Source organism: Dromaius novaehollandiae, chromosome 9 (assembly GCF_036370855.1).
Source record: "Dromaius novaehollandiae isolate bDroNov1 chromosome 9, bDroNov1.hap1, whole genome shotgun sequence".
Classification (NCBI taxonomy): domain Eukaryota; kingdom Metazoa; phylum Chordata; class Aves; order Casuariiformes; family Dromaiidae; genus Dromaius; species Dromaius novaehollandiae.
This window is the reverse complement of record NC_088106.1, coordinates 28824238-28849253: the sequence shown is the minus strand read 5'-3', so window position 1 is coordinate 28849253 and position 25016 is coordinate 28824238. Positions and strand designations below refer to the sequence as shown.

General features: G+C 39.9%; 1 protein-coding gene across 5 annotated transcripts in view; it reads right to left on the bottom strand.

The window, feature by feature from the left end:
• Positions 1–25016, bottom strand: part of STAG1 (STAG1 cohesin complex component) — a 197425-nt gene that overhangs the window by 61982 nt on the left and 110427 nt on the right. For all 5 annotated transcript variants that reach the window (XM_064517032.1, XM_064517029.1, XM_026100554.2 and 2 more), the window contains exons 8-11: positions 22129–22280; positions 17513–17586; positions 7686–7809; positions 873–971 (exon numbers count right to left, since the gene is read on the bottom strand). In XM_064517032.1, coding sequence (XP_064373102.1) covers positions 873–971; positions 7686–7809; positions 17513–17586; positions 22129–22280 — 449 coding nt within the window. The remainder of the gene's footprint in view (positions 1–872; positions 972–7685; positions 7810–17512; positions 17587–22128; positions 22281–25016) is intronic.

Sequence of the window (25016 nt, the reverse complement as noted above, 5' to 3'; positions counted from 1 at the left end):
ATTTTTCATCAGCATTTATATGCCTGATTTAAATGAAAATAAATTAAATTAATATTTCCTTGGGGAGGTAGCCTTTACTACAGTTAGGTGTTCTCCAAAACACAAAAGTGCTGGTAAAAGGTGCCAGCTGATGCGGTGACGGGGCGGGAAAGCTTTCCTCGCAGAGCATCCCAGCAGCACCATGGCAGCATGTCCACACTCAGCTCTCCAGATCCTTCACTTGTGAAATAAAGCGGTCACGCCAAAAAGTCAATTAACAGCCACATTTTCATTAAGATACTAAGCAAAAAAGCCAGTGTGTTTGTGCTAGTCAAAACTAACATGGCCTATTTCTGCAGCACTCTCTCCTGAGCAGGAGAATCTCGCTCAGGGGCTGTGTAAAAGCACAAACCTCCAGCTCTGGAGCACAGTGTTTGCAATGCAGAGCACTGCGGGGCAGATCACAGCACCTCTGCTTCAAACACGGGCATAAATTCAGCTAAAAAGCATCTCAGCAACATTCTTCATCTCACTGCTACCTTCAGATACTTTTTAGAACGCGTGAAGCACCCTGTGCAAGTCCTTAAAATTCAATAACTTTAAAATTAAATACGCACAAGCGGACTGAATAATGATAACGAACAAGCCATCAATAATACAAAGAGATAAATAACCACCTGGCCCAGTCTGACAAATCTTACAAGATAAAAAACTGTAAAATGAATTTGTCTTAATCTCAGCATTCAGCAATACAGTTTTTATTGTAGTTACAAGATGAGTGAGAAGCAGATGAGTTTATGTTTGTGCTTCATTTACGTGAATCAAAGATCGCAACATGAGACGGATGATATTTTAGTTTGTGTAGTCCTTCCAAAAATTATATTTCCTCTTACCTTGAATCTATTAGTGAACAGCTCCAGTTTGGGAAATAACTCTCTGTTGGTATACAGACTCTGAAGAGCTTTCAAACACTTCAACCTCACTTCACCTTGCTAAATAAAACACACTAAGATTAGCTGAAATAATACCCTAATCAAATGCACATGAATATTAAATAATATAATCTTGTAATTTGTTTAATGTACATTTAAAACTTTATGCAAATGAGTTACCAAAACCAGTTTGCAATTCAGCTAAAAACCAAAAACCACATGCAGCTGCCTACAAAACAAATGTTAAATTTTCTCCCTATTTGCATATACAAAGAATTTAAAATGGCATCAGTTACATGTCTGTTACTGTTTTGTTTCCTTTCAAATAACTCCACAGTACAAGCTAGAGGAACAACGTAATAGGTAAATGCAAAGTAAAGATGCATGATCTCAGTGTAGTTGGTGAGAAGGTAGTGCAGCTGTTTATCTTTAGGAAAGAGATTACAGGTAACTTTGCTAGTGTTTAAAATCAACATACAGGTGTTCGAAATGACTGAGCATGGGCTGTACGCAGCCCACTAAAACATTTCACTCAGCCATCTCTGAGCCATCGTCTTTCCTTTTCCCCCAAGAAGAGACAGAGGGAATACATGCTGGCTTTGTTACTCCGAAATTATTTGTTTTCTGTGGCTCAGTGCTCATCATATGATGTGAGCAGCCCTAGGCAGCACCTACGGATCAACGTTTGTTGGCTGCTGGACACTGGTGATACCCTGGGCACCGGCACGTTATCTGGCCGGCTGCGAGGCTGCAGGCACACATCGTCTGTAGAGCCCTGACAAACTAGGGATGCTCACTGAAAAATACTTGTAGGCAGCAAAAATGCTGTAAACACAAATCTGCTCACATCTAATCCATATAGCTCACTGCAATGGCAAAGTACTTTAAAAAAGTAAGTACGTTACCGTGTGTGAGGTCTTAAGCTGATTAAAGAAAAAAAAAAAAGCAAATGATTGAACTTCATAAATAAAACTCCAAACCTACAGGACTTGAGTTGTGAGTCTGCCTATTTTATAACCAATTCTGCATTTAAAAAGCTGCTCAAGCTAGAAGCTGAAGGAACTTATAAATAGAAGTTTAAAAAAACCCCACTTTTTTCTTTTCTTTTTTTTTTTTTTTTTTGAAACATAAGGTACAGAAAAGCAGTTTCTTGAAAAACTTTACGTGGATGTGATCGATTCTATGTTAAATGAGCACAATTGCAGAGAGACACTGTTTGTTATTTTTTAACGGCACCTCCCTTGAGGCACCAGAAATGGTGAGTGTGCTCTGCTGCGCGGCACTCAAGGAATAGCATCTGTGAAGTCACTGCTAATCCTCGGAGGACGATATAAGCCTCTTACGGTCTTAACTTATTTATCCCCATAGGATCAGTATCAGTTTTGACATGTAATGAGCACCACAGAGCAGCAGCGAGGGTAGCTGGTTTAGTTACAGCTGTCTCAAGTTGCAACTGCATTGAAGACTGCCCTGCTTGAGCAGATGGTTTGTTTTTCAGCCAGTGGGATAGTCCCCAAAAGCAAAGCTCTCAGTTGGTTAGAGACTGCAAAAATCAGTGCCAACAGGAACAAAGTTGAGGCCTGTAAGGATGAGGTTGCACTCCTTGGTCTTGCAGTCAGGGATTGCTCTTGTGGACTTCACCCAGCATCGAGGATCAGCAGTCTCACAGAGCTGAGTTCAGGCATGCTGCTGATGGTCTCTGTAGGGCGTAAGTGGGCAAATCAAGCAAGGTAGATAGGAAGTACACTTGTGAACATCTGGTACTCGCATGGCCTGCCAGGAGGCTGAAGCCGAAACGCTACCCAAAGAGAAAAGGATGCCGGAACCCAGCTACAGCCTCCTGCTGCTCATCTGCGTGGCCAGATCCAAGGCAGAAGGCAAATGACTGCCAGGCTCTGGGAGCAAGGGTGGAAGAGAGAGAGGTAGTGTTACCGCAGATCCTTCTAGCTGAGAGCAAAGGCTCAGGAGACACAGATGCATCCCGGAAAATGACTCCCTTTCCTGGCAGACAAATGATAAAGAGGGGCTTTTTCTGACAGCGAAAAGTCTGTTTTTCAAACTTTTGGGCAAGAATTCATCACTTCAGAAACAGAAGAGCATCAGCTTGCTAATCCCGTTAAGAAGGCTTTAAAATAGAGTCAGCGGAGATCAGTGCCAGAAGCCCACAGGTAAGCGTCAACAGCAGTGACCTGGACAAGGGCCTGGGGGAGGCAGAAGTGAAGGTGCATCTGCACGTGCTGTGCTGAAGTCCAGAACGGAAAGAGTGGAAATGCGCCAAGGACCATCAAGATACCAGACCGATGAGATAAGTAACCGTGGGAATCATCCAAAATATAGAAAGTGAGCATTAACGTGAGCCTTTAGCACCACAAATGTTTCTGGGGAAAGAAAGGCAGCAGGAATTTCCTGTCTAGTGCAGAAGTGGGTGGGAATTAGTTTTATACATGCCTCTTTCTCTAGTCCAGTTATTCCTGTAATTCCCCTTCTCTCCAAAAGGTTTTAGATAATTATATTTATTATATTTATGTTAATTTAAATTCTTTTTCATTAATATGAGAAATTGTCTTGTATTGTAATATCTGACCACCAGTGCTTGCTTTCTTTAACAATTTGAAATTAGAACTTGCAATAAAAATAGCAAATATTTATCAACACTGCTAAATGATAAAAACTCTATTTTTCCTATTCTTGTTGAAATACTCCTCAGACCATGTAAAAATTTTCTAACTTGGTGGGTGGTCAAGAGAGCTAGCAGCGACATTTCTCTCCTTTCATGCTTCACGGTTGTTCTTTTGCATTTTTCCGATTTCTTTTTTTGGTGGCCAAGTGTAGTTCGTTATTTATTTGTTTACAATGATTTAATAATAGATCATAGATCTTTTGCTCAGATCTTTGCCATACCACATTTCTGCAGCCTGCATTCTATGTTTGTTTTTTCTTGTTTGTGTAGAAAATTGACCCAAATTGCTGGATACCTTCAACCTCATCGGGTATGGGATGATTGTACTTTAGCATGCAGTATTTTAATGCTCTGGTGTGGTGTATGCTGAAATCGTCAGCTGATTCATGACAGAAAAAGTGAAGCTGCCAGGGAGAAACAGATGTAAAAAGTTTTGGGGCACATGAGTACCTATGGCAGGACGTCTTCTGGGCAGGAGCACAGAGCAGCTGAATACCATTTTATGAAGATATTGTGTATCATCTGACGCATTTTTTGTTTTCTCAGGATTTCAAAGAAACACTGAAATTACGTACCAAGGAGATTATGTAAAGTTAAGCACTCAGAAGTTTGGAAAAACTACAACTTCATTTTCGATGCAATTTTTATACAAACGAGTTCAACTCTTTCAACCTTATAAGTGAGGATGCCATCACTATTAACGATTCAAATACTACCCGTTCCATAGGACCCTTGGTTCATTCTCTTCACAGAACAGACAAAAAACAAAGTAGAGATATGCAAAGCAAGGAAAGGCATTGAGTTAGGAACCAGGATTGCCTGGATAATCTAGAGACACGATTATGGTTTCAGAACAGTTCCATGCAAGAGTGAGGGAGGAGAAAGTCAAGACTGGACAATCTTGATTTAACCATTTTTTTAAACAGGTGTTTTATATACAATTATATTACAGTTTTATATAATTTTAATTCATCCTCCCAGACTCATGGTAACGAAAAAGATGCTTAAAAGGAGAGAAAGGCCTAATTAGAAACCCATTTTTAAATGAGAAAGTAATCCCCTATTAAAAAAAAAAATCACCTGAAATCTGGGAAAAGGACAGAATTAACATACAAAAGAGAAAAATATTCCAAGTTAGAGATCTAAAGTTCTGTATCCTACCTCTGAAAGACTACACTGGAGCTACTACAAAGAAGTGTAAAAAGTGGGTCTTCCCTGTAGTTTAATTTGTAATTCGTACGTAGAATATGAAACCGGTCATTATCTCCTGCTCTGCTGTCTCCTCTCTTTTTAGTAGCATCAAGCTTCCAAAGCAGTTAATCATTTTGGGCTGACTTCTGTTCATATGAAATGGAAATACCTTATGACTATTGCCTCAGCCCCCAATTTTTCAATATTGTAAGTACTGATCATAGCAAAAATTACCTCCTGGTCAAAGCAAAGCAAAGCCACGACCTGAGACTTGGCTACCGGCAGACAAGCTTTCCAGGGGCTGCCAGTGAAAACCACACTATTAACAAATGATGAGATCTTGTACTTTTGGATGGTTTTTGCAATTCTTGACTTGTTCTTATTCCTGCTTGTTCCAATATATTCTTCCCACTCCACTTCCCTCCTCCTTTCTGTCTCTCCTCTAATCTCTCTTTCTCTCCCTTTTCATCCTTTGACACTTGGTTCACCTGCATCTGACTCTTCCCTTATTCTAGTTACAATGTCTCATGCTATACATTAAATATATGCTACAACATTAATAAAAAAAATTACACAGCCTGCATATCAGTGTACGAGCACTCAGATTAGATAGTGATTTATAGACAGAGAAATGCACGGCACTTCTGAGGCCTGCTGCCATAAATGTTACAAACCAGCAGAGGCGGGAGAGCAGCCTGACACCGTTCTGCTGGCTCTGGTCCAGATGCAAACCTTTTTTTTTCTTTTTTTTTTTCTTTCTTTTTTTTTTTTTTTACTATAATACTGTAATATAAAATTTGTCAAATACGAAAGGAACACATTAACTCTATTTTTTTAGGATAGCTGAGGTAACATGTATGTTAGGGCTGCAGGCAGATGTCTAGGCCCCGGCCTGAGGTTAAGCTAACTGAAGAAGATGGGAGAAACTACCGGACATGACATGAGAAATTGCTGGATGTGACGGATAACAGTAGGAGAAGCTGACAAAAGTCAAAGACAGTGCGTGAGGTATGGCTGGATTTCACAGATGGCTAAAGGGGAGTTACATGAGAAATGGCTGCACTTTGCAGATACTAGTAGGGCAGTGAGAGCGGCGACGTGCAATACTGCTAGATCTGCTCTGCCACTGGAGTGCAAATCTTCTGCTAGGATTAGAGCGTGCTCCAAAAAATCCACTGGTGAATTTAGGCATGCAGTCTCAAACACCTGCAACACCAAGAAAAACTGTGCTTTTGGGTGAGGATGAAGTTTCACAGGATAATTTATTTGTAATTTTTAATTTAAAGACTTTCTGAAATAAAGCCCTCCACCACACTTATAAACCTAATCCTCCAACCTGAGTTGACTTCCCCACTGATTTGACAGCTTCAAGCAATGGTCACCAACTGATGTGGCATGTCTGCCAGCAAGGCACACTGGTGTTAAGAATGAGACACAAAGATGGAGCAGCAGCTCTGCCCCTCAATGCACTGTGATGACCATGTTTGCATGTCTAAGTTTTAATGCCAGGGAGCAGAGTGGCTCTAGAGTACGTTGCAGCCAGGGTTGCTTGCAGCAGTAACTAAGATCTTCTTCCTAATCAAGTTTTGTAACAATGAGATCAAATATGAAAGTTGGGGAACTACAGGCTTAGAGAGCAAAGTCATCACAGATCTAGTCTTCAAAGCACACAGGCAAACATTAACAGGTAAATTTATGGTCCAAACCAAGGGAGATGCAGATGCTTTGTTAGCTATAACTAAAGCAAGAGAACCTGTGGCAGCACAATTTCTTTTGTCTTGAAGACACCATCTTTTTAAGAAATCAGCTGTAAACTACTAATTGTGCAAGTCATCATAACAAACTTCCAATCTTTTAATCTTTCCAGCCGTGCAATGTGAAAAAAGAATAGTCTGAACTAAGATGCTGGAACATAACTAGTGGGTTTGATAAGAGTGGGAGAATGGCTAGGCCCCGTTGATTCTTGCTGTAGAAAAAACCCTACAGGTAGCAGAGCAAAACCCAGTTTTATTAGCGTTAGGAAAGGGCTACTCTTGTTGCAGGAACTGAGTGGTGTGAAGGCCTGGTCACAGATATCACCAGTGCTAAGAACAGTGGTCAGGTAGAAATGAACCTCCTGATACAAGTATTTTTGCTTCCACCTGACCTTTCAACAATTTTTGCAGAAAAAGAAGCTATAGAGAACCTTGAAGAAACTCCCTCCTGCTAGAAAGGCCAGAGAGACGGCTGGTGGAGACAGCCGCACTCCAAGACCAACACAAATAACTGTCTGAGCTCTCCTAAGCTGGCACCAAGAGACTGACTTGATAAAGAGACATTCCTGCCAGACAAAACTGGGGAAGCTTTCAGGATGTGGAGAAGGAAGAGCAGATAAGCATCCTTTAAAGCAGGCTGGTGCTGACTCTCAATAAACCTAAAACAGCAAAGGGAAAATGAGTTGATGAGAACTCCACTGGTTGTGGTGCCTGTGATGCCTGCCTGGTTAATTCTGGGACCCAAAAAGCAATCTTTCCTTTAATTATTGGACAATGTAAAGGTTCAACAGAAGACACATCTGGAAATCTCTTTTCCATTCTGTTTCAGACACAGACATCCTCAGGGGTGATCTTAGGAGACTTCTCTTTCTCTTGCAATCAGAAGAAAGGAAGTATGGGAAAGATTTCTATTAAGATATTGCAGTGGAGACTGAACACAGAAAGAGCACATTAATCAGCATGCAGTTTGGGACTACCACATCCTGATTTAAGTGCATGCACTGAAATAAGCTGGTCAAAAGGTAAATGACAGGCAAGAGAGAAGAATCTCTTTATAAATCAAAGATAATACGCTAAACATGTTTTGGTTAATAGAACACCAGCTACTTACAGTATACTCTGCTATGCACAGTAATACACAATACTTACCCTGTCATGTAGTGTCCAACCAACATATTTTAAATAACTATCATTCAGGAAGGCATCACTGTACATTTTCATCCAGACACCGATTTCTTCAATACAGACAGCTCTAATCTCAGCAATAGCATCACTATTAAGGGGAGAAAAAAAAAGAAGTATTAACCAGATTAGAGACACATACCATTTTCCTCTCAATCCCATTGCTCTAGTAATAATATTTTCCTTTTACTAGCATTTGATGAACTTCACTATGTGAGAGCACGTCTCTCTCTCTCTCTCTCTGTTGCTGCCTCACTCATTTGCTCTTCCTTTATGTCCTTGAAGTCACTGATCTATCTGTTCATCTCAATATCTCTGCATTCGGATATTATGTTTCCATTATCTCAAAAAATTCTCACTCTATTCTACTTTTCAATCTATTACTCCATCTTTTTCCTCCCTCTTTCAAAGTTGCATTATGAATCCAAGGGCTACAAAGTCATCTCCAAAACACAGTCACCGAGATTTGCTTAGCAGACTTGACTGGCTCTGAGTAGAGATGCAGAACGATTGCAAGGTGGAGAGAAATGCAGAAGCTGGCAAAGTCCCTTGGTTTAACCCTGGGCTGTAAGTGGCGACCTCCTGACAGATTGACAAAGCCTGGCAGAGGGGCAGAACGGAGTTTGGTTGCAAACTGATCTTGTGACAGTATATGAAAGTCCTTATAACAAAACCCAGGAGAAAATATACTCTTCGACACCGGTTTCTTCCTTTTTTCTTGCCTTTTGTACATTCTGGCTGTGGCAAGTGATAGAAGAGGCAAAGCCAGATCTCAGACAGACTTGGCTGCTGCTTAGTGAGGTGGGGCAGCAGGAACAGCCTGGAGAGATCACCTAAAGAGATCAAGGATGGAAATGACTTCGGTCTGATTGGCATTTTCCTGCCTGATTGACACAGAGCATGGCATATTTAATAATAACGAACGACAGCTAAACAATGAGAAAAGGGATGGGGGCCATCTGGCCCTTCAGTAATTTCATCTCTGAGACATCTGTTACTGTGAGAAATTGCTTGTGCCGCTCCAGCTGGCACCACTTCCCACTTCCAAACTTCGGCTGTATGAAAAGGAGCCACCTTGGAGAGGAAGGCGCTGTCCGGTGCTTCGCTAACGCTGGCCGTGTGCGTAGCTGAGACGCTTTTTCTGTGGGGGGTTTTTTTTAAAATCTTTTTTGGAAAAGTAATAAACATCAGTTTCATTCTAAAACAGAACCATCAGAGCCCCAAAATGAAACTTAATTTAGGAAAAAAAAATAAACTATATGCTTCAAGCAAGAGAATAACTGTAAAATAAAACAGAAATTCTTTTTTTCCTAAACTGCACCATTTCACAAAATATAGATAAAATGTTCCCAGCCTTATGCTCAAGATACTTATTGCATAAGTTCAGACACAAAATAGTATAACAAAACTGACTACTCCACACCGTAACTGCCTATGTCCTTCCAACCTTCAAGCTAGTCCATGTCAATAGGTGCTATTCTCCCGTATATAATCTTCCAGACACCGAGGTGAAAAACGTGGTTCTTACATGGACACTGCAAACCATCAGTGTCACACACAAATCGAGGCGAGATTTCTGCCATCAAGTCTCCGTTTTTTTCCTTCTACTTCATACCTCATAAGGAGAAGATCACAGCATAACACATGCATTTGAAGTTAATGCATGAATATTAGAGGAAAATTTGTACGAATCCCACCAAATCACTAGCGTCGTTTCATTCTGCCCACTCTGAAACACACTTATTCTATCAACCTCTACATGAAATAATTAAAACAAGTCTGGCAAACTCTCAGAAGACAGCTACTGTATAGCTTCAAAATGAAGGTAATTGCCAATCCATGATGCAGACAAGCTACATCATAAACAGAGTAGGATATTAAATGAGCTGTTCCTATCAGGGATTTCACAAACAGGTTTTAGATACTGTTAGGATGAATGTGCTAAAATATTACATTAAAGGGTTTGTACTATAAAAACTATAATTATTATGGGGAAGGAAACCCCCAAAGCTATGAAAATAGCCATCTATTCTGCTCGTACATTACTTCACACTAAACTAGGTGAGTAATTCTCTTACGAGGACTTATTTTTAAACTATTTAAAAAATAAAATACAGGTGGAAGGAATCAAAATGCAAGACGTAAAGAACAACCTGAAACACCAATAAGCTGGAACGAAAAATGGGAGCCACGTACGCAACATCACAAATTAGCCATGAAAACATTTCTGCTAGGGGATGACAGCTTGAGTCCCCAGATCCAAGTAGGTTGTTTCACCTCCTATGAATTTATTAACTGCGAAGTATTTTGGAAGGATTTAATGGCCAACTCCAAAAAGAACCCAAGTGTCAACAGCTCTTTAATCATGCAGCACCTCTGGCCAAAAATCAGGAAAATTTCTGTTCTTTAAGAATGCATTCAAGCTTTCCTAGACAGACAGCGAAAAACTGATTCTTGACTGAAAAGCTGCTCAGAGATCCCCAGGCACTATGGACAAATATTCACTCCAAGCTGCTGTTTATAATCAAAAGAAAGAAAGAAAAATAAAAACCTATCCACCTAATTAGGAGGCTCAGTATAATGAAGATTTAACATTTTCAGTATAGCTGAAAATGTGGGAAAGAACCATGATGCTTGCAAGTAAAACGGACTCAAATAGCTGGAGAGACAGGAGAATCTGCAGAGACCAATTTTCCACTCATTTATCTCAGTGAACATCATTTTCCTTAATGTAAGAAAGACTCGAGACTGATTAGGTTCAGTGGATGGCAGTAAACCACACAACTTGGAGAATATTACATACAAGGTGGCCTGTCTGAATTAGTTTGCAGATGAGCTTCAGGACAGTAATATCGTAAAAAATGAAATGTCTTAAAATTATAACGTTGTACATCAAGAGGGCTTCTGCAAAGCTGGACAAGATGGGTTTTTTGCAGCTTTCCCAGTTTTCAGCCATAATTGTGCGTGTGTGTGTACATATATACAAATATATGTTCATATATATAGTTAAATATCTAGGAATATAAATAAGGATGCATCTGAAACAATTCCTCTAGTACGAAGAATTTGTATAACAACATTCCAGTCTTTGATCTGACTTTTTTAGGTCATCAGACCAAACTACAGCAGTCTTGAAAAGGGAATTTGGTGAGATATATGCCTTCAAGTAAACCATTTCCTCTATGTAATCCTTTCTCACTATTCTTTGAACACTTAAATCCTCATTTTAAAGTGGCTGAACAATCTTGATAAGCAATACTACTGAAATAATTCCTTGGACCTCAATACTCTGGTCCATATGATGGATGCGATGAGACATGTAAGAGAACATGGGTCTTTCATGGAGAATGATTTGTTCTGAAGTTTCGATTTTCCTGGGGTACATCCGGACTTAAGCCTTCCTAGGGTGACTAGAAACAGAACGCAATGTCATTTGTGTCCACACTGTCTAGCAACTGTCTTACAATTTTCATTAAATTATAAGCAAACTAAATACAAGACACAGGTAACTTTTTATATAGTCCCAACCTCTGGAAGCCTTATTCAAGTCAGTGAGCGCTGTCTGAGCTGTGGAGTCCCAATTTTAAGTAGATCGCCAAACAAATAACCACTGGGCAGTCCTTTCCAGGGAGGAAGCATAAAATTGCAGTACTTAATGCAACAAAAAATTGTCAAAAAGCCAAGCATATGGTCATCCACCTGGGAATGGGGGACTGCATCCAACCAGGTAACACTTCTGAAAAGGATATCATTTTAGCCTTGTATATCTGAGAGACCATTATGGGAATACTGGACCTAGTTATTACTTCTGTTTTAAAAGAGATATTTAAAAGGTTCAGAAGAGATCTGCAAGAGCTATATAATATCCAGGAAACCTTTCTTACAGCAAAAGATGTAGGACTGTGTTCTAGGTAGTTTATCAAAGACAAAATTAAGAAATAAATCAATTATTTTCCACCACCATCTAGACAGGAAAAAAACCCTCGGAGAAAGAGAGCTTCTGGCACGTACTAACCAAAATCACAATACGATTCAAATAGCCTTTTTTTCTATGTTAAAAATATGACACGATTTAATACAGATTATCTAGAAAGCCAGGAATCCACCACCCATATAGAGTTCTTAAAAGCAGACTGACCATCTTTCTAAAACACATTTTGAATAATTGTATTACCAATAAAAATCATTCTTCTTCTTGCAGGGATCACTAAGCGTGATTTCATGACCATATGGTCCTGCATCAAACACTGTCTGGCAAAAAAGCCTTTAAACCTCTGCTCTGTATCTGATCAGTTGCTTGTTATTATACTACAATTCTTTTCTTACAATTTTTATACTTAAATATACTTTAGCTTCTCATGATAATGACTATTAACTGCTTAGTTTTTGGAAAATGTACAGTATTTGGGGATGACACAAAGAAATAAATACTAATCATAACACCAGCAGAAGTATTTTTGGAATATTTCATGCATGTTTCATTTTCCTAACTTTAAGTTTGTGAGATAAACTCATTACCTGCCAAATGCTACTAGGAAGGAACAGAAACTAGTCCAGTACAGAAGCCAAAACTGAGGCTGTATCCACAAATACCGGACATAAAATATATTTTAACCTTCTGCGCAGCACAAGCTCCAAAGCAATGTCTACAAGGTGAATGGAAAACATTTTGTGGTCCACCATGCATGGAAGTTTTTGCGGAAACTGTAATCAGCTCTGAAAAAACTATCACTGGGTATGAATTTCTCAGATTTAGAATGATAATATTGATTAATAAATATGGTTAGTAAGTGGTAGCATACAGCTGCATTGTTCTGAGAGCAGATCAGCTCAAGAAGAGCATGATATTACTCAACACACTAACTTGCATATGAACAGAAGACAGGATGTTTCAATCAGTTGGATGGGGATAAGAATTACACTATGAAAAGCTTTTCTAAAAAGACAGAGATGAAGGTCACTCACCCATCACAGGGGTCCCTTGAGACAGACTCTTCACATTCCCACTCGAGGGATGTGAAATGGTGCAGCTCGCCGATAAACTGCCACTACCAGCTGGAGCACACGTACCCCTATGCCTGTTTCTAGGGCTGCTTGACTATTTATAAACATTTTGTAGATGTAGTTGTAAGGGGAATTGGACAAACTGTCTTCTCAAGTTCTAGGTTTGGCTCCCTCAGGTCCAGAACTGAATTAGGACCCCCAAAAGGGAAGGAGGATGAGCAAGGTGAGAGTGCAGAGTCGGCCTCAAGGAGGTCTGGGGATGGTTCTCTGCACGTGCCACTCAAGGGATTGGTTGGTGAGCAGCCTTCCCATTGCTGAGCAGTTCTGCACAGATTTCTACTTAAATAGCTATTGCAATAATGTGTTTCTAAGCTGATTATCCAACCTTCTTGCCAGACGCAGGAATTGTGCGCTGTGAAGGCATGACTTCAAATCCAAGCTGCAGCTCTACACAGCTCTAAAACCAGGGATTGTCAAAAACTTGCCATGCTAACACCTTCGCTTACACAAAGTATGACACATGGCTTCGGGCGAAAGGGACCAGTGTGTGTTTATAAACATTCCTTAACATTGAGGTCAAACTCATTAAAGAGAGATATAACTAAATGTAAAGAGAGGTGTAATTAGAGATATAACCACTTATCTTTTACTCTTACTTCCTTAAGAGACAAATGGTCTAGGTAACTTCTCTAAGTTTTTTCAGCATATTTAAGAATGTAATGCTCCTTCTTGTCATCTAAGACACACATTTCACCTCCTTAGGATAATACATTTAGGGGAGGGAAAAGGAATTTTCTACGGTTTCGTTTGGATTTTCATCTTCCTGTGCTGACTGGCTTCTTGCTGCTCTCACTCTCTTCCTCACCAGGCTTCCCTCTCACATCTCCTACCCCTTTTTTCATGCAATACTCTTGTTTTCTATAGTGGAACTAACACATCACTTGCTACCATCATCCCAGTTATTTATTATGAGAGAAAAGAGCTCCTTCCAAGGAGACAAAGATGGCATCTACGTTTGGCAAGTTTTACCTTAATTATCAGCATTGTCAGAATAATATCTTGAGACGAGTTCACTGTATCACATAAATTCACAAAACTATCACATGCATCAGTCTGAGGACCCCAGTTCAAGTCTGCCAGAATATAAAACTGTAATTGTTCTGTTTTGCTGGACATTCACATTCTGGAGGAAGAGCTCTTTGAGAATTCAAAACAAAAAGAGCTCTTTGAATTTTAATCCTCCGAAAGGGAAATGTGTGTGGACACACATTGATAAGCCAAAAGCAGATAATCGGCAATAACAAAATCTTTACATCTTAGACAACTATTAAGAGTGACAGACATTTCATAAATACTTGTACAGCTGAGAAGCTCTGTGGCAAGACTCTCAGAAAGAACCAAAGTAATTTCTGATATGCAGATATAACTGAAATAAAGAACTATGCCTCCTCCTTTTATATCTATCTCCATCCTGTAAGTGATTTCTACCTGTTCGACCTCTGACAATAAAAAGTTACTTTTGAGATCTCTGACCTACTGGTATATAGTGTTACCATATACCAAATGTCTTAGAATTATATACTCACAAAATAACAGATTATTTTGAGATTAAGAATTCCAAACATCATCATATCTAAGCCTCTACACATGCCTCGTGCAGGCAGGTTTAGAGTATTTGCAGGCACAGATATTCCACAAACTCTCTGGGCAATCTGTTCCAGTGCTTGATTACCCTCACGGTGAATTACAGCCTATTTAGTGCTCTGACACTATCTTTTTTTTCACCAACATAAGCTCAGCAACTTGACTCTAACTGAATTTGCTCTTATTTCTCTCATTTGTTGCCAACTCTCAGCTTTGGAGATGATAAAAAAATCGATGTCCAAGTATGTCATAAAGCACGTAAAAACAGGCAGAAAACATGATTCAGGAAAAAAATATGGAAACAAGCAATGAGGTAGGATCATCTCTTGGCACATGCTTATTAAGACTTTTTTTTTTAAACCAAACTTGCTGTTAACACTAGACTAAAATGAAACCTAGGAAATTTATTAGCAATTTCTGTGAATCTTTTTTTAAAAACGTGAGTAGTGAGCATTGAACTTTCCAATATAACCACATTTGACTGGAAACCAATCTACAGAAATCACAAAGACAATAAAACCTCACTGCAATACTAGCTTACCAGGAGGAAGACAGCTACAGTCTGAGTAAAATAGTTGTTTTTATTATTATTTTTTAGATCAAGGACTTGCTAGTTAGGTTTCAAAGCTCACTAAGCATGAACCACTGTGGCACAGTCTGAACCAAATGGTGGAAAGAAATTGCATTAAATTAATCTCCATCAAAATAACTTCCTCTAAAATCATTACCACTTGTGTATTGGTTAAGGGCTGTAAAAGGATGTCAAGCTTATATATCATTTAAACTACCTGACGGAAGCAACACTTAAGAATCATTATGGAGGGAGGTAATAGTTGGAAATTTTCTTTTCTTTTTCCCTTGGTTTTGTCTTCAATGAGCTGTTTTTCATGCAGGCATTTTTTCCCTCTCAATTCCTGCACAGCTGTGACTGCAGGAATTTAATCTGTGTTCTCTGGTGTCTGCAGAGTACCGATATTTGGGGATCCACCAAAATAGTTCTTCACAGAAGTTAAGGAAGCCTGAGAGATGAGGACTCCTCACAGATGCACCCTGCAAGGGCAGACCCAGTAGCACCCATCTCTTTGGACCCTCTCCGCACCCTCAGAGCAGTTGGGTGACCCACGCTGGGCAGAGCCCACCACCACCTGACTGATTTCAACCACCTCCGCAGTGGTCGAGCGGTGCCACCCTGCACAGCCTTTTCAGGGCACAGACGAGCAGAATTCATCTGTTGGGCCTCTCCTCTCATGTGCCAATACCAGCAAAGTCAGGCCTTACATATTTCTGGCAAGGGATATGAAAGGAAAGCTGGGTTGCCAGAGGATTAAAAAAGAAACAGTATGGAGACCATCAAAAGTATAAGACAGAATGTTTTCCCAACTATCCCATGAGCATGGGCAACCAGGAAATGTTTTAAAATCTAATATTTCATAAAATACACTAAGTTCTTAAGGGGTAAAATGCAAAGAGTTTTCCCACTTTAATTTCTTTACCTTTATTAATTAGATGCCATAAATGCTGCTTTTATAACAAAATAATCTGAATGCTATACTGAGCTAATACCCTAATTTACCTGGTGACTCTGTATGCCCACTCTTCTGTTGGCCAGGACCTCAAGACTTACTGACCGCTTCCTTTCCCCTCAGACCTTTCAATTCCTCTCCGTGCCCCGGCCCTCCCTCAGGACTTCCTCACGTGGGAAGGGACAAATGGGTGGAAAGTGAAGTTGTGTCACAGGTACGTGGGGCAGAATAAGGATATAGGTTTGAAGGAAAAGAGAAGTGTGATGTGTACGCACAGAAGGAGAGCTTCTATAGTGAGCAAACATCATACTTAGATCCTCGGTCTTCTTCAGAGACCCTTTCTGCTGCTACCTCATATCTCCCTGTGAGATGGCTCCAGTAGAAGCAGTATTGCCATGAACTGCCTTTCAGTATCACCCCTGGGGACAGGTGACACATGCTCCACTCCCCTGCGTTGTTCGCAGTCACACATTTCTTAGCATGGGCCCTTCTGCACAAAACCTCCTCTTTCCAGGTTCCCTGCACTCCTCCTTCCCCAATTGCAGCAGTCCCTCTGCCCACCTGAACTACAGGCTCCTCTTAACCTCCTAACCTCTCCCCAGACCTTCTCAAGAGCCGGGTTCGCTGACATCCTCTCCTCTTTCCTGCCACTGTCTCAAAGATTTCGTAAATGATGCAATTTTAAACTGGAATTTGAATCTGAAAGGTTAATTGCATGGCTTAGTATCCCTGAATTTTATCTTCTGACTTAGGTAAGACAATTAACATTTGAAGAGCTGGTTTTGCCAAGATGCTGCAGATGCTCTGAGGTATTTTGCGATTCAAAACAACCCTAAATCTATTTGAAAAGACTACTGCTCTCTGATAAACAGTGCTCTGAAATAGCATGAAGCAGTCCAAACCCACTGGTTTGTGCAGTCCTAAAATAAAAATGAGTGCATGCATGTGGACATACACATGTGTGTGTGAAAGTATATAACCTGCTAAGTTTTTGCATACACAAGACATAGCCCATCAGCTATTTAAAAAAATTGGAATGTGTGCTATACTGTAATTATTTTGCAATGTTCTTGATAAAAATATCCAAAACAACAAGAAAAAAATACATGTTAATTGGAATTAAGGCTTTTGACTGCACTTATATAATTTAAGGAAGAAAAAAATCTAAAATAAAGTTCAAACTGTAGTTAAAGCACATATTATGGAAACTTCAGAAATTCACTACTTAAGACATATAAAATGGAAACACAGAGTGGAGGTACCCAACAACCAAAACTCCGCCCTTTTATGATATGCAGTGATTATATAGTTATTAAAATGTCTAATGTTTGTGCTCCCACCTTAGATGACTTTTCTTTTTAAAAGACTAAGATTCAAATTCCATGTCTCCCACAACTCCTTACAGCTGTTTCACTGAATTAAATTAAAGTCATCTGGATAGCTCTACTGTGTAATTAATGAGGGTTATGCTTAGATTTTCTTCCATAACTTCAGTGATTTTAAAACTGCTTTTGTGGTCTCTAGAATATTATATCAGAAGAAAAATCAACACAGAAATTATCTTTGGCATTATTTATGATTACACTTAGCCAGCAGAGCCTACTGTAGCACACATTTTCTTACCGGTATCTATGCACAAATATACCCTTAAAAATAGAGTTCATCATATTTTCAATTTCATCTTGGTTTTCTTGTAGCTGGGGGAAAAAAAAAGAGACAAAATAAATAAAAAGATCACTCATCACTATAATTTGACATTCTATTATTCCTTACTCAAAAACATTGGAAGACTACGGAAGAGCACTTACAGGTATTAGTTTCACCATTTTCTCCTTTTCCAGCACTTGCCTAGCATTGTTTGCGTATACATAGATATGTGCATATATACAATGCAATGCCCTAATGGAAGAAAGTTAACATTCTCTACAAACATTACCGCATTTAGCCTCAAAAGCAGTCCTTTGAGGTCATCATCACCATTTTTTAGCTAGTAAAATTTAGGGAAGCAGAGCCTGTGCGCTCAGTAACGTCAGCAGTCCCCTAGTCACAGTTAAACGGAAGCGTGAATCAACGGCAGCTGCAGAAATGAAGCTTGTTACTAAACAGAAGAGATACGGATCAGGAAGCCTCTCCGAAAAATGATGTCCTCGTTAAGGGAAGTACTTAAGTATGTGTGTAATCGCAAGTACGAGCGTTTGAGGCCAGTGCCCACGCGTAGCTGTCCCTCTGAGCCGGGAAGCCCGGCAGGGTCCGGGCACGGGGCGCAACGCGGGCAGCACAGCCGACGTCCGCTCCTGGGCCTCGTGCCGCAGCTCTGGGTTCAAGGGACAGAACAAAACAGCGCACAGAACAGAACAAAATGAAAAAAGGTGCTACAAGGAATAAGAGTGTTTCTTTTTTTTAATCCATTAGTAGATCCTGTGCAACACGGGCACATTTCATAACTACTACGGACAGTTTACTTTGCGCAAATGAATCTATCAACACATCCTGAAGGAACAGCTTGGAATCGGTTAAAATAAAGTAGTCTCATATTTTCAGGTTTTCTACTGTGCTAAATAAATACTATTTAATTACATAACAATGCACTGTTTTGTTAAATGACAGGACGCAGATTTCATATGATCCACTTTGGGAGCAGAACTACTACACTCAAAGCCGCCGTTCTTCCATCGAGGTGTTTCTAAATGTCAAAGCAGAATACCACAGCATGTACCAATGTAAATTTTTCACATTTTCAGTATGAAACCACAGAGCCTTGCTAGTACAGATTGCATAAGTGCATAAAATAATAAAAACCATATATTCATGGACATACACACTTAACAGATACAAAGTCTTAAAGCCAGAGGGAGAATTATGATCAGGTGTTTTGACTTCCTGCATAATCTGACCACAAACCCTTTCATGCGCCTGTCTGCGTTTTTCAAGCAATGTTTATAAATATTCAACAGCATCTTCCACACGAGATCTCAAGCTGCTTGCAATTAAGCCTCTCGGCTCCCTAAAATGTAAGGGGGGGCTGGCTCCAGTTTGCGAATGGGAAAACTGAGGCATGGAGGATTCTGGCCTAACTTGTCAAACACCTCACAAGGAAATGGATTTCATAGTAAAAGGGATTAGGTACAACGGGAAAAGCTGGCCGCTGTGTATACCAAAGACCTGGTACACCCAACAAGCATATGGTAGACAGAGCTTCAGGAAGAGGCAGTAGTTTCAGCATCAGGTCAACCTGAAATTAAATCCTCATTCAAGAACGCAGAGCCCAAAAGGAAAAGAAAATTTCTAATCATCCCTCAGCTGGTGACTTCACAGCCCACAGGCTGGCAAGTGCCTGCAGAAACGCGGGGCTAGAGACAACCTAGCACGGACTGGGAGTAAAACGCTGGGAGGGCACCTGGCAGCCTGGGCCCCACGAGGACCAGGGGAAGCTCCCGGGCAACTACGGATATGGGCTGCTAATAAAATACACATCACAGAGGACAGGCAGGAGAGGCTGATGTTTATGAGCAATGAGAAGGTTAAGGTACTGAAGAAAAGTGTAGTCTGACATTTCTTTAAATCGGAAATTGAGCACCAACATACAAGGCTACGTGGTGCAGGTGATGGGCAGCATGGATAGGTTACTGCCTCTTTTTTCTGCCTTTTCTACCGGGAATCTACAGCTCGCTATGAACGTCGTAGGCTCTCAGCTCTAGTCCAAGCACAGCACTGGCCAGCCGTCCTCTGCAACTAGTGGTTTGGGAGCCAGGTGTTGGGGTAAGTCTGGTGTAGGAGGAAAAGCAGAGTTTCAACTGGACCACATGAGGCCCCTTTTACTTCAGTGAGCTCCAAACTGTCCAAGAGATGCTGTTCTGAGCTATTTAAAGATGAGAAGTACTTTCTTGAGATTTGTGAATCATTTTCCCAACCGCAAACTAAGGCACGGGTATGAATAAATGAAAATCAGCATCATCAGTGCCAATTCTTGTCAGCTCAGCTCCAAATGCGTCACTCTCATCACTAAGATAAGGTTAACTTCAAGAGACTTGGGATAGGTGGAAAAAATTCTCCATCTGCCAGATTCCTGCTGAATCTTTTGTGAGCTAACATTTTATAAGATATAGGCTTAAAGGTATTTTAGTTTCAATCAAGAAGTAACAATTTTTTCAGAAATTGGAATTTTCTCCAAAACTATAATTGCTTTTTGTACTTTCAACATACTCAAAGGTTATAGATCACGTACCTATTGAGACTTGAAGTGCTTCCCTTCAAGCTTCTTGAGAGCAAAACTCTGCCTTAGCAGAAAATCCTGCTTTTATCAATGCAAAGGTCATATAACACCCTCCCACGCCCTCAACCAGGTGAAAATAAGGGAAACATTCTCCTGTTGACACTGCAGACATTGTGTGAAGCTCAAAAAGACACATATGACAAGCACAAAATTTGAATTACTACTGGCAACAACTAAAAGACAATATTCTTTATCTTGTGACTGATCATTTCACATAAATCATCCAGTTTGGTTCAAAATGTCATTGACTGGAATAGGAGGAGTCCGTGAAGGAGTGCTCTCGCATTAGATATGTAGACAGTGACATGAGAATGAAACACTTCAGAGAAAACTTTCCATCTTTTCCTTTCAGTATTAATTTCGCGTAGTTAGCTTGTATACTATACCCATATAGCTTTATGAAGACAAACACATGCTTGTGTATTTGCTTATGAGAGTTTATTATGGCACTACATCAAAAGGATCAACTAGGAAGGTGCCAGCATGGAATACTGTTGTAAATTCAGCATATTTAAGCATGGGCAATAAACAGCATTATGCTAGAAATTCTTATATAGAGCCATTCTGCCTTCTAAACCTACTAAATCTACTCTACGCAGGTTCTTTACTGTGCTTACCACCACGTATCTGAGCACATATTCAGTCATCACCATTCCTCTCTAGCTTATTCCTTTGCAAGATTTTGATTAGCTTTTGTGAGCAATAACAGGAGAGAGACTGAGCAGGTATGTCACGACTGGCCAAATGCTCAATCTTTATCTTTCTTTCAGGGTTTCACAGCCCCACGCCAGCTCGGGCATCAATGCTTCAAAGTCTCCCCAGAGCAATTATACTCCAAAAGACATCGAAAGAATAGCTGGGAGGAATAAGTAAAGAAGATGTCCATAGATGCAGAGACATGGACCAAGTTCATCACAGTAATTAGTGACTTTGTTCTTCTCTGGAAATTCAAAGCAACAGTCAGCGAATCTGGGATAGCAACTGTGTTGTAGCTATTTTAACAAAGCAATCATGCTTTTTTAAATGCTTTAAAGCTCGATATTGAAGGTTAATAGTTCATTACAAATGTTTTCCTTGCAGTTTGGGCAGGAGAGATGGTTCTTGTTTTACATTTTAATGTATGATTTTTAAGAATTGAAAAGTCCAAATAAAATCGTGCTAAGGATCAATAAGAATAAAAATACATAATTGTAATTATCCCCAGACAAAGACAAATCAAGCAATTTAGAGTCAAAGTTATACCTAAAAGAATCCAAGCTGCATACATGTAAGGCACCCAGACATTTTTAATTTGCCATGGAGTAAAATAGTGGTGGAGAAAATATATTCAAAAATAATATATTAAAAATAACAAACTTAAATCTAACTCATATATACTACAATTCTTTACTCAATCTTATGATTTTTGTATGGCACGTTTGCAGATTATGCCTTCCAATGGTTTTGCTCACCTAATGCCAGACTGGTACTTACTAAAAGCGACTTTAATGTCTCCCTAGCTTCTTCTCCCTGAGAGCAGGTGCTATAGCCCTCACTCCAGTGTTTCTTGAAAGCAGCTACAAAAAGAAGTACTAATGAGACACTGTGTAATAATTGCAGTGATTAAGGGGAGAAATGGGCAGTGCAGTGAAGGACTACATGTGATTCTCTCTTCAAAATCTTCTTGCCTAGCCAAAACAGGTTACTACATATAATTTCAGACTAATTTTCTTCCTGCCTGGTCACGTATGTAAGACTGAGAACAGAAATTACCCTGTGCATGCAGAACAGCACATAAACTCAAATATATGGGATAACACAAGATTTTAAAATGTTACCCAAAGTAACATGCTTAAGATCGCACAAATACTACAGCAGAACTAATCTCTTGTTTCTCACTACCCTATTTAAGTCACAGATCACCTTGGACTTTCTGTCGGAGGGAGTGCATACAAACTAGGAAAAAAGCACCGATCTTTTCACTTGCCTCTTTTCTTTTCTGAAGCAGCAGCTCCAATCTTTCATTAGCTCTTTTGCCAATCATTTTGTTCCTCTCAGCTTCGTACTGCCTCTGTGTATTATCCTGATGAATGCTCAGGTTTAAGGCAACATTCACAAGAGCAGTCATAAGCTTCATAGCTGTAAAAGCAAAAGACAGAAGACAACTATTAACCTGTAGTCAGAGCTCAAAAATATTGCCTCAGCAGATCCATACTCAGAAAATAAACAACTCTTGACCCTGATATACAACCATCCGGGAAAGTACTTCCCACTCAAGCAATACCCAGGCCTCTTCACTGATCAGAAATGATGGTATATAGTGCATTGACTTTCCTGTCTTCTCCAGAAAATCCTGCAATTCCTGAGTGCACAGGGTCAGAGAGCGAGCATGTCAATCTGCAGGATCCAGGTACACCATGAAGCCAGTTACTGTGGAGCTACATACGTTTCTCTGCTGAGCAGTATCTTTAGAGATGCCTCCGTATTAAGGAAAACTCTCAACTAATAATTACTGAAAATTACCCAATTTAAAAGGGACCAGAGCATTGGCTCTCTGAAAGTAAGTCTTGCCTCGCTCTAAAGCCAGGGGTATAGCTGTATAAAAATATGATTAGAACTTTTTGTGTCCCTTTAGATCTGTTTTCAAAAGTGCTGAGTGTATTACTGTTCATGTATATTTTTCTGTGTTATTTTAGATTTACAAAACCATTAATAAGTGTCTTTTCTACGTTCTGTGTGGTTACACGGCACATCCGCTCTGCTAAATACGCAGCATAATATTGTTCACGAAAACATTTCACCTGCAGAAGGAAGCCCTGTCTTCAAGGCAAAAGAGCAAGCATGCAAACAGAGATGAGAAGCTACTCTTAGGGTAACTCAGTCTAATCTTGCTACTGCTCAAAGCTGGCAAGCCTAGAAGCACCCATAGGCGCTTTTCTTGGTTCTTTGCAACAGTCAATCATTTTTCATTCAAATTGGTTAGCATAGAGGAAAATTGCGAAGAAAGACCCCAAGAACACTCCTCCAAGAACAAATGAAATCCCCAAAGTAAATTTTCATAATCTTTATCAAAACTGAGCTCCATGGCATCATGCTGACCTCTGCTCTGCAGGATAACTTCATCATCAAATCTGCAAAAAATTGCCTGAAGGCAATTTGCAGCATCAAACAAAGCTCTGATGTTTGTTTAAATAAATAAATAAATAGATGAATAAAATGCATCTGGCATGTTAAATCTATCACTGGAACATGCTGGAGATCTTCAACAGCTCCTAATTCTCATTCAAGCACTAGATATACAGTATATCTAATATAAGAAGCCAGCAGTGCTAGAAACCTTTAAACAACCAAAGTTAGTTGTGATAAACCCAAGCCTTAGCATTTACTTATACTTCCTTGGACTTTCTAGCTACATAATCCATTTTGAACGGTGGCAGCTATTTCTTCTACGCAGCACAGTTCTTGTGTCGCGCCTCTAAAGCGTTGTGCTGTTTGCTGCCTTTTCAGTCAAGCCTCTCAAACTTCCCAAGTTTGTTCCCAAACTGTCCCACAAGGATGAATCGATCAAAATAAAACAGACCAGAGTACCTACATGATTATCCTTGCTCCATGATCTCTCTCCTATAAAATAACCCATCACGAGCTAAGCAAATCAGAATCACCTGGAACTGAAGATAGCATCAGCCAGAAAGGAATTCAGTTTCCATCTCAGTTTAAGTAATAGGCAGAGATTTCCAGGGGGTTATCCGCACATCAAACAGCATTCATATTTGAAGACTAAATTTGCAAAGGCAAACTCTGAACACAGAAACTTCTACCTGCATTATTCATGTTTTTAACATCCCAAATCACTGAATAAGGGAAAGAACACAAAGGGATAGGTTTCCAAAGGAGTTCAATTATCGTGAGTTGAGGGTTTTGTTTTTAAATTTTAAATCAAACTCCAACCATATCTGGAGTTGGTTTCGTGGTATCACTGGAAATTTGCCTCTTTCTTAGATCCACAGTGAGAGAAGAACTCTAAAAAAAAAATCCCCTCTGATTTCGCTTGTGGGTATTGAGCGCTTGGAAACCTGACCAAAACTGTAGGAAGCTGACTGTGCAAAGACTAACTACATCAGTAACAAATGACAGCAGTAGAAATATTCAGATTATGGCAAATGTCTCCTCTAGAAGCTTCAAACATTTGGAAAGACCTGTGAACGGTCTAGGGAGAAAAGCCTTCCAACCTGATTTATCCAAGCAGATGAGATCAGTAGAAAGATACTACCTGACATACCTAGCTTTAGACACCTACCTGTGAGCTAACCATCCTAGTAAGCTTTATAATCAGAGAGAAAGGCGCACTTCTAGAGAGCAATTCATCCATCTTAAGGGAGATATCTGATATAGGTCAGATGAAACATGCTCTTCTAGCCTATTGCTATCTAAGGATATAACCAGTGCCTTGCTCAGATGTAGGCTGGGATGTTGCACGGTGCGCTGCTGCTGGAGGTAGAAGAGGACAATGAGATCTAGAATTATGCCCTAGTGTTCCCAAGCCTAATGTCTCTCATGAAGGAAGGCACAGATGTTCTTTCTTCAGTGGACTGGAATTCTTTTCTAATACCATTTTGTTGACATTTAATTAGAATAAATTTTTGACATAAGATTATAAAGACATATTATACAAGAAATGAGGAATTTATGAAGAAACCCAAGACATAAGCATGCCACTTTTGATTTACAGGATTCACTTGAGTCTCCTGGGCTTGACAGCAACCTCTGAGACTAAGTGCCTGGGCACATTCAGATACACTAACAGGTATCTGAAACAATTTGAGAGTGATGAAGTCAATCCCAAAAGTTGCCAGGTGGACCGACCTGACATCACTA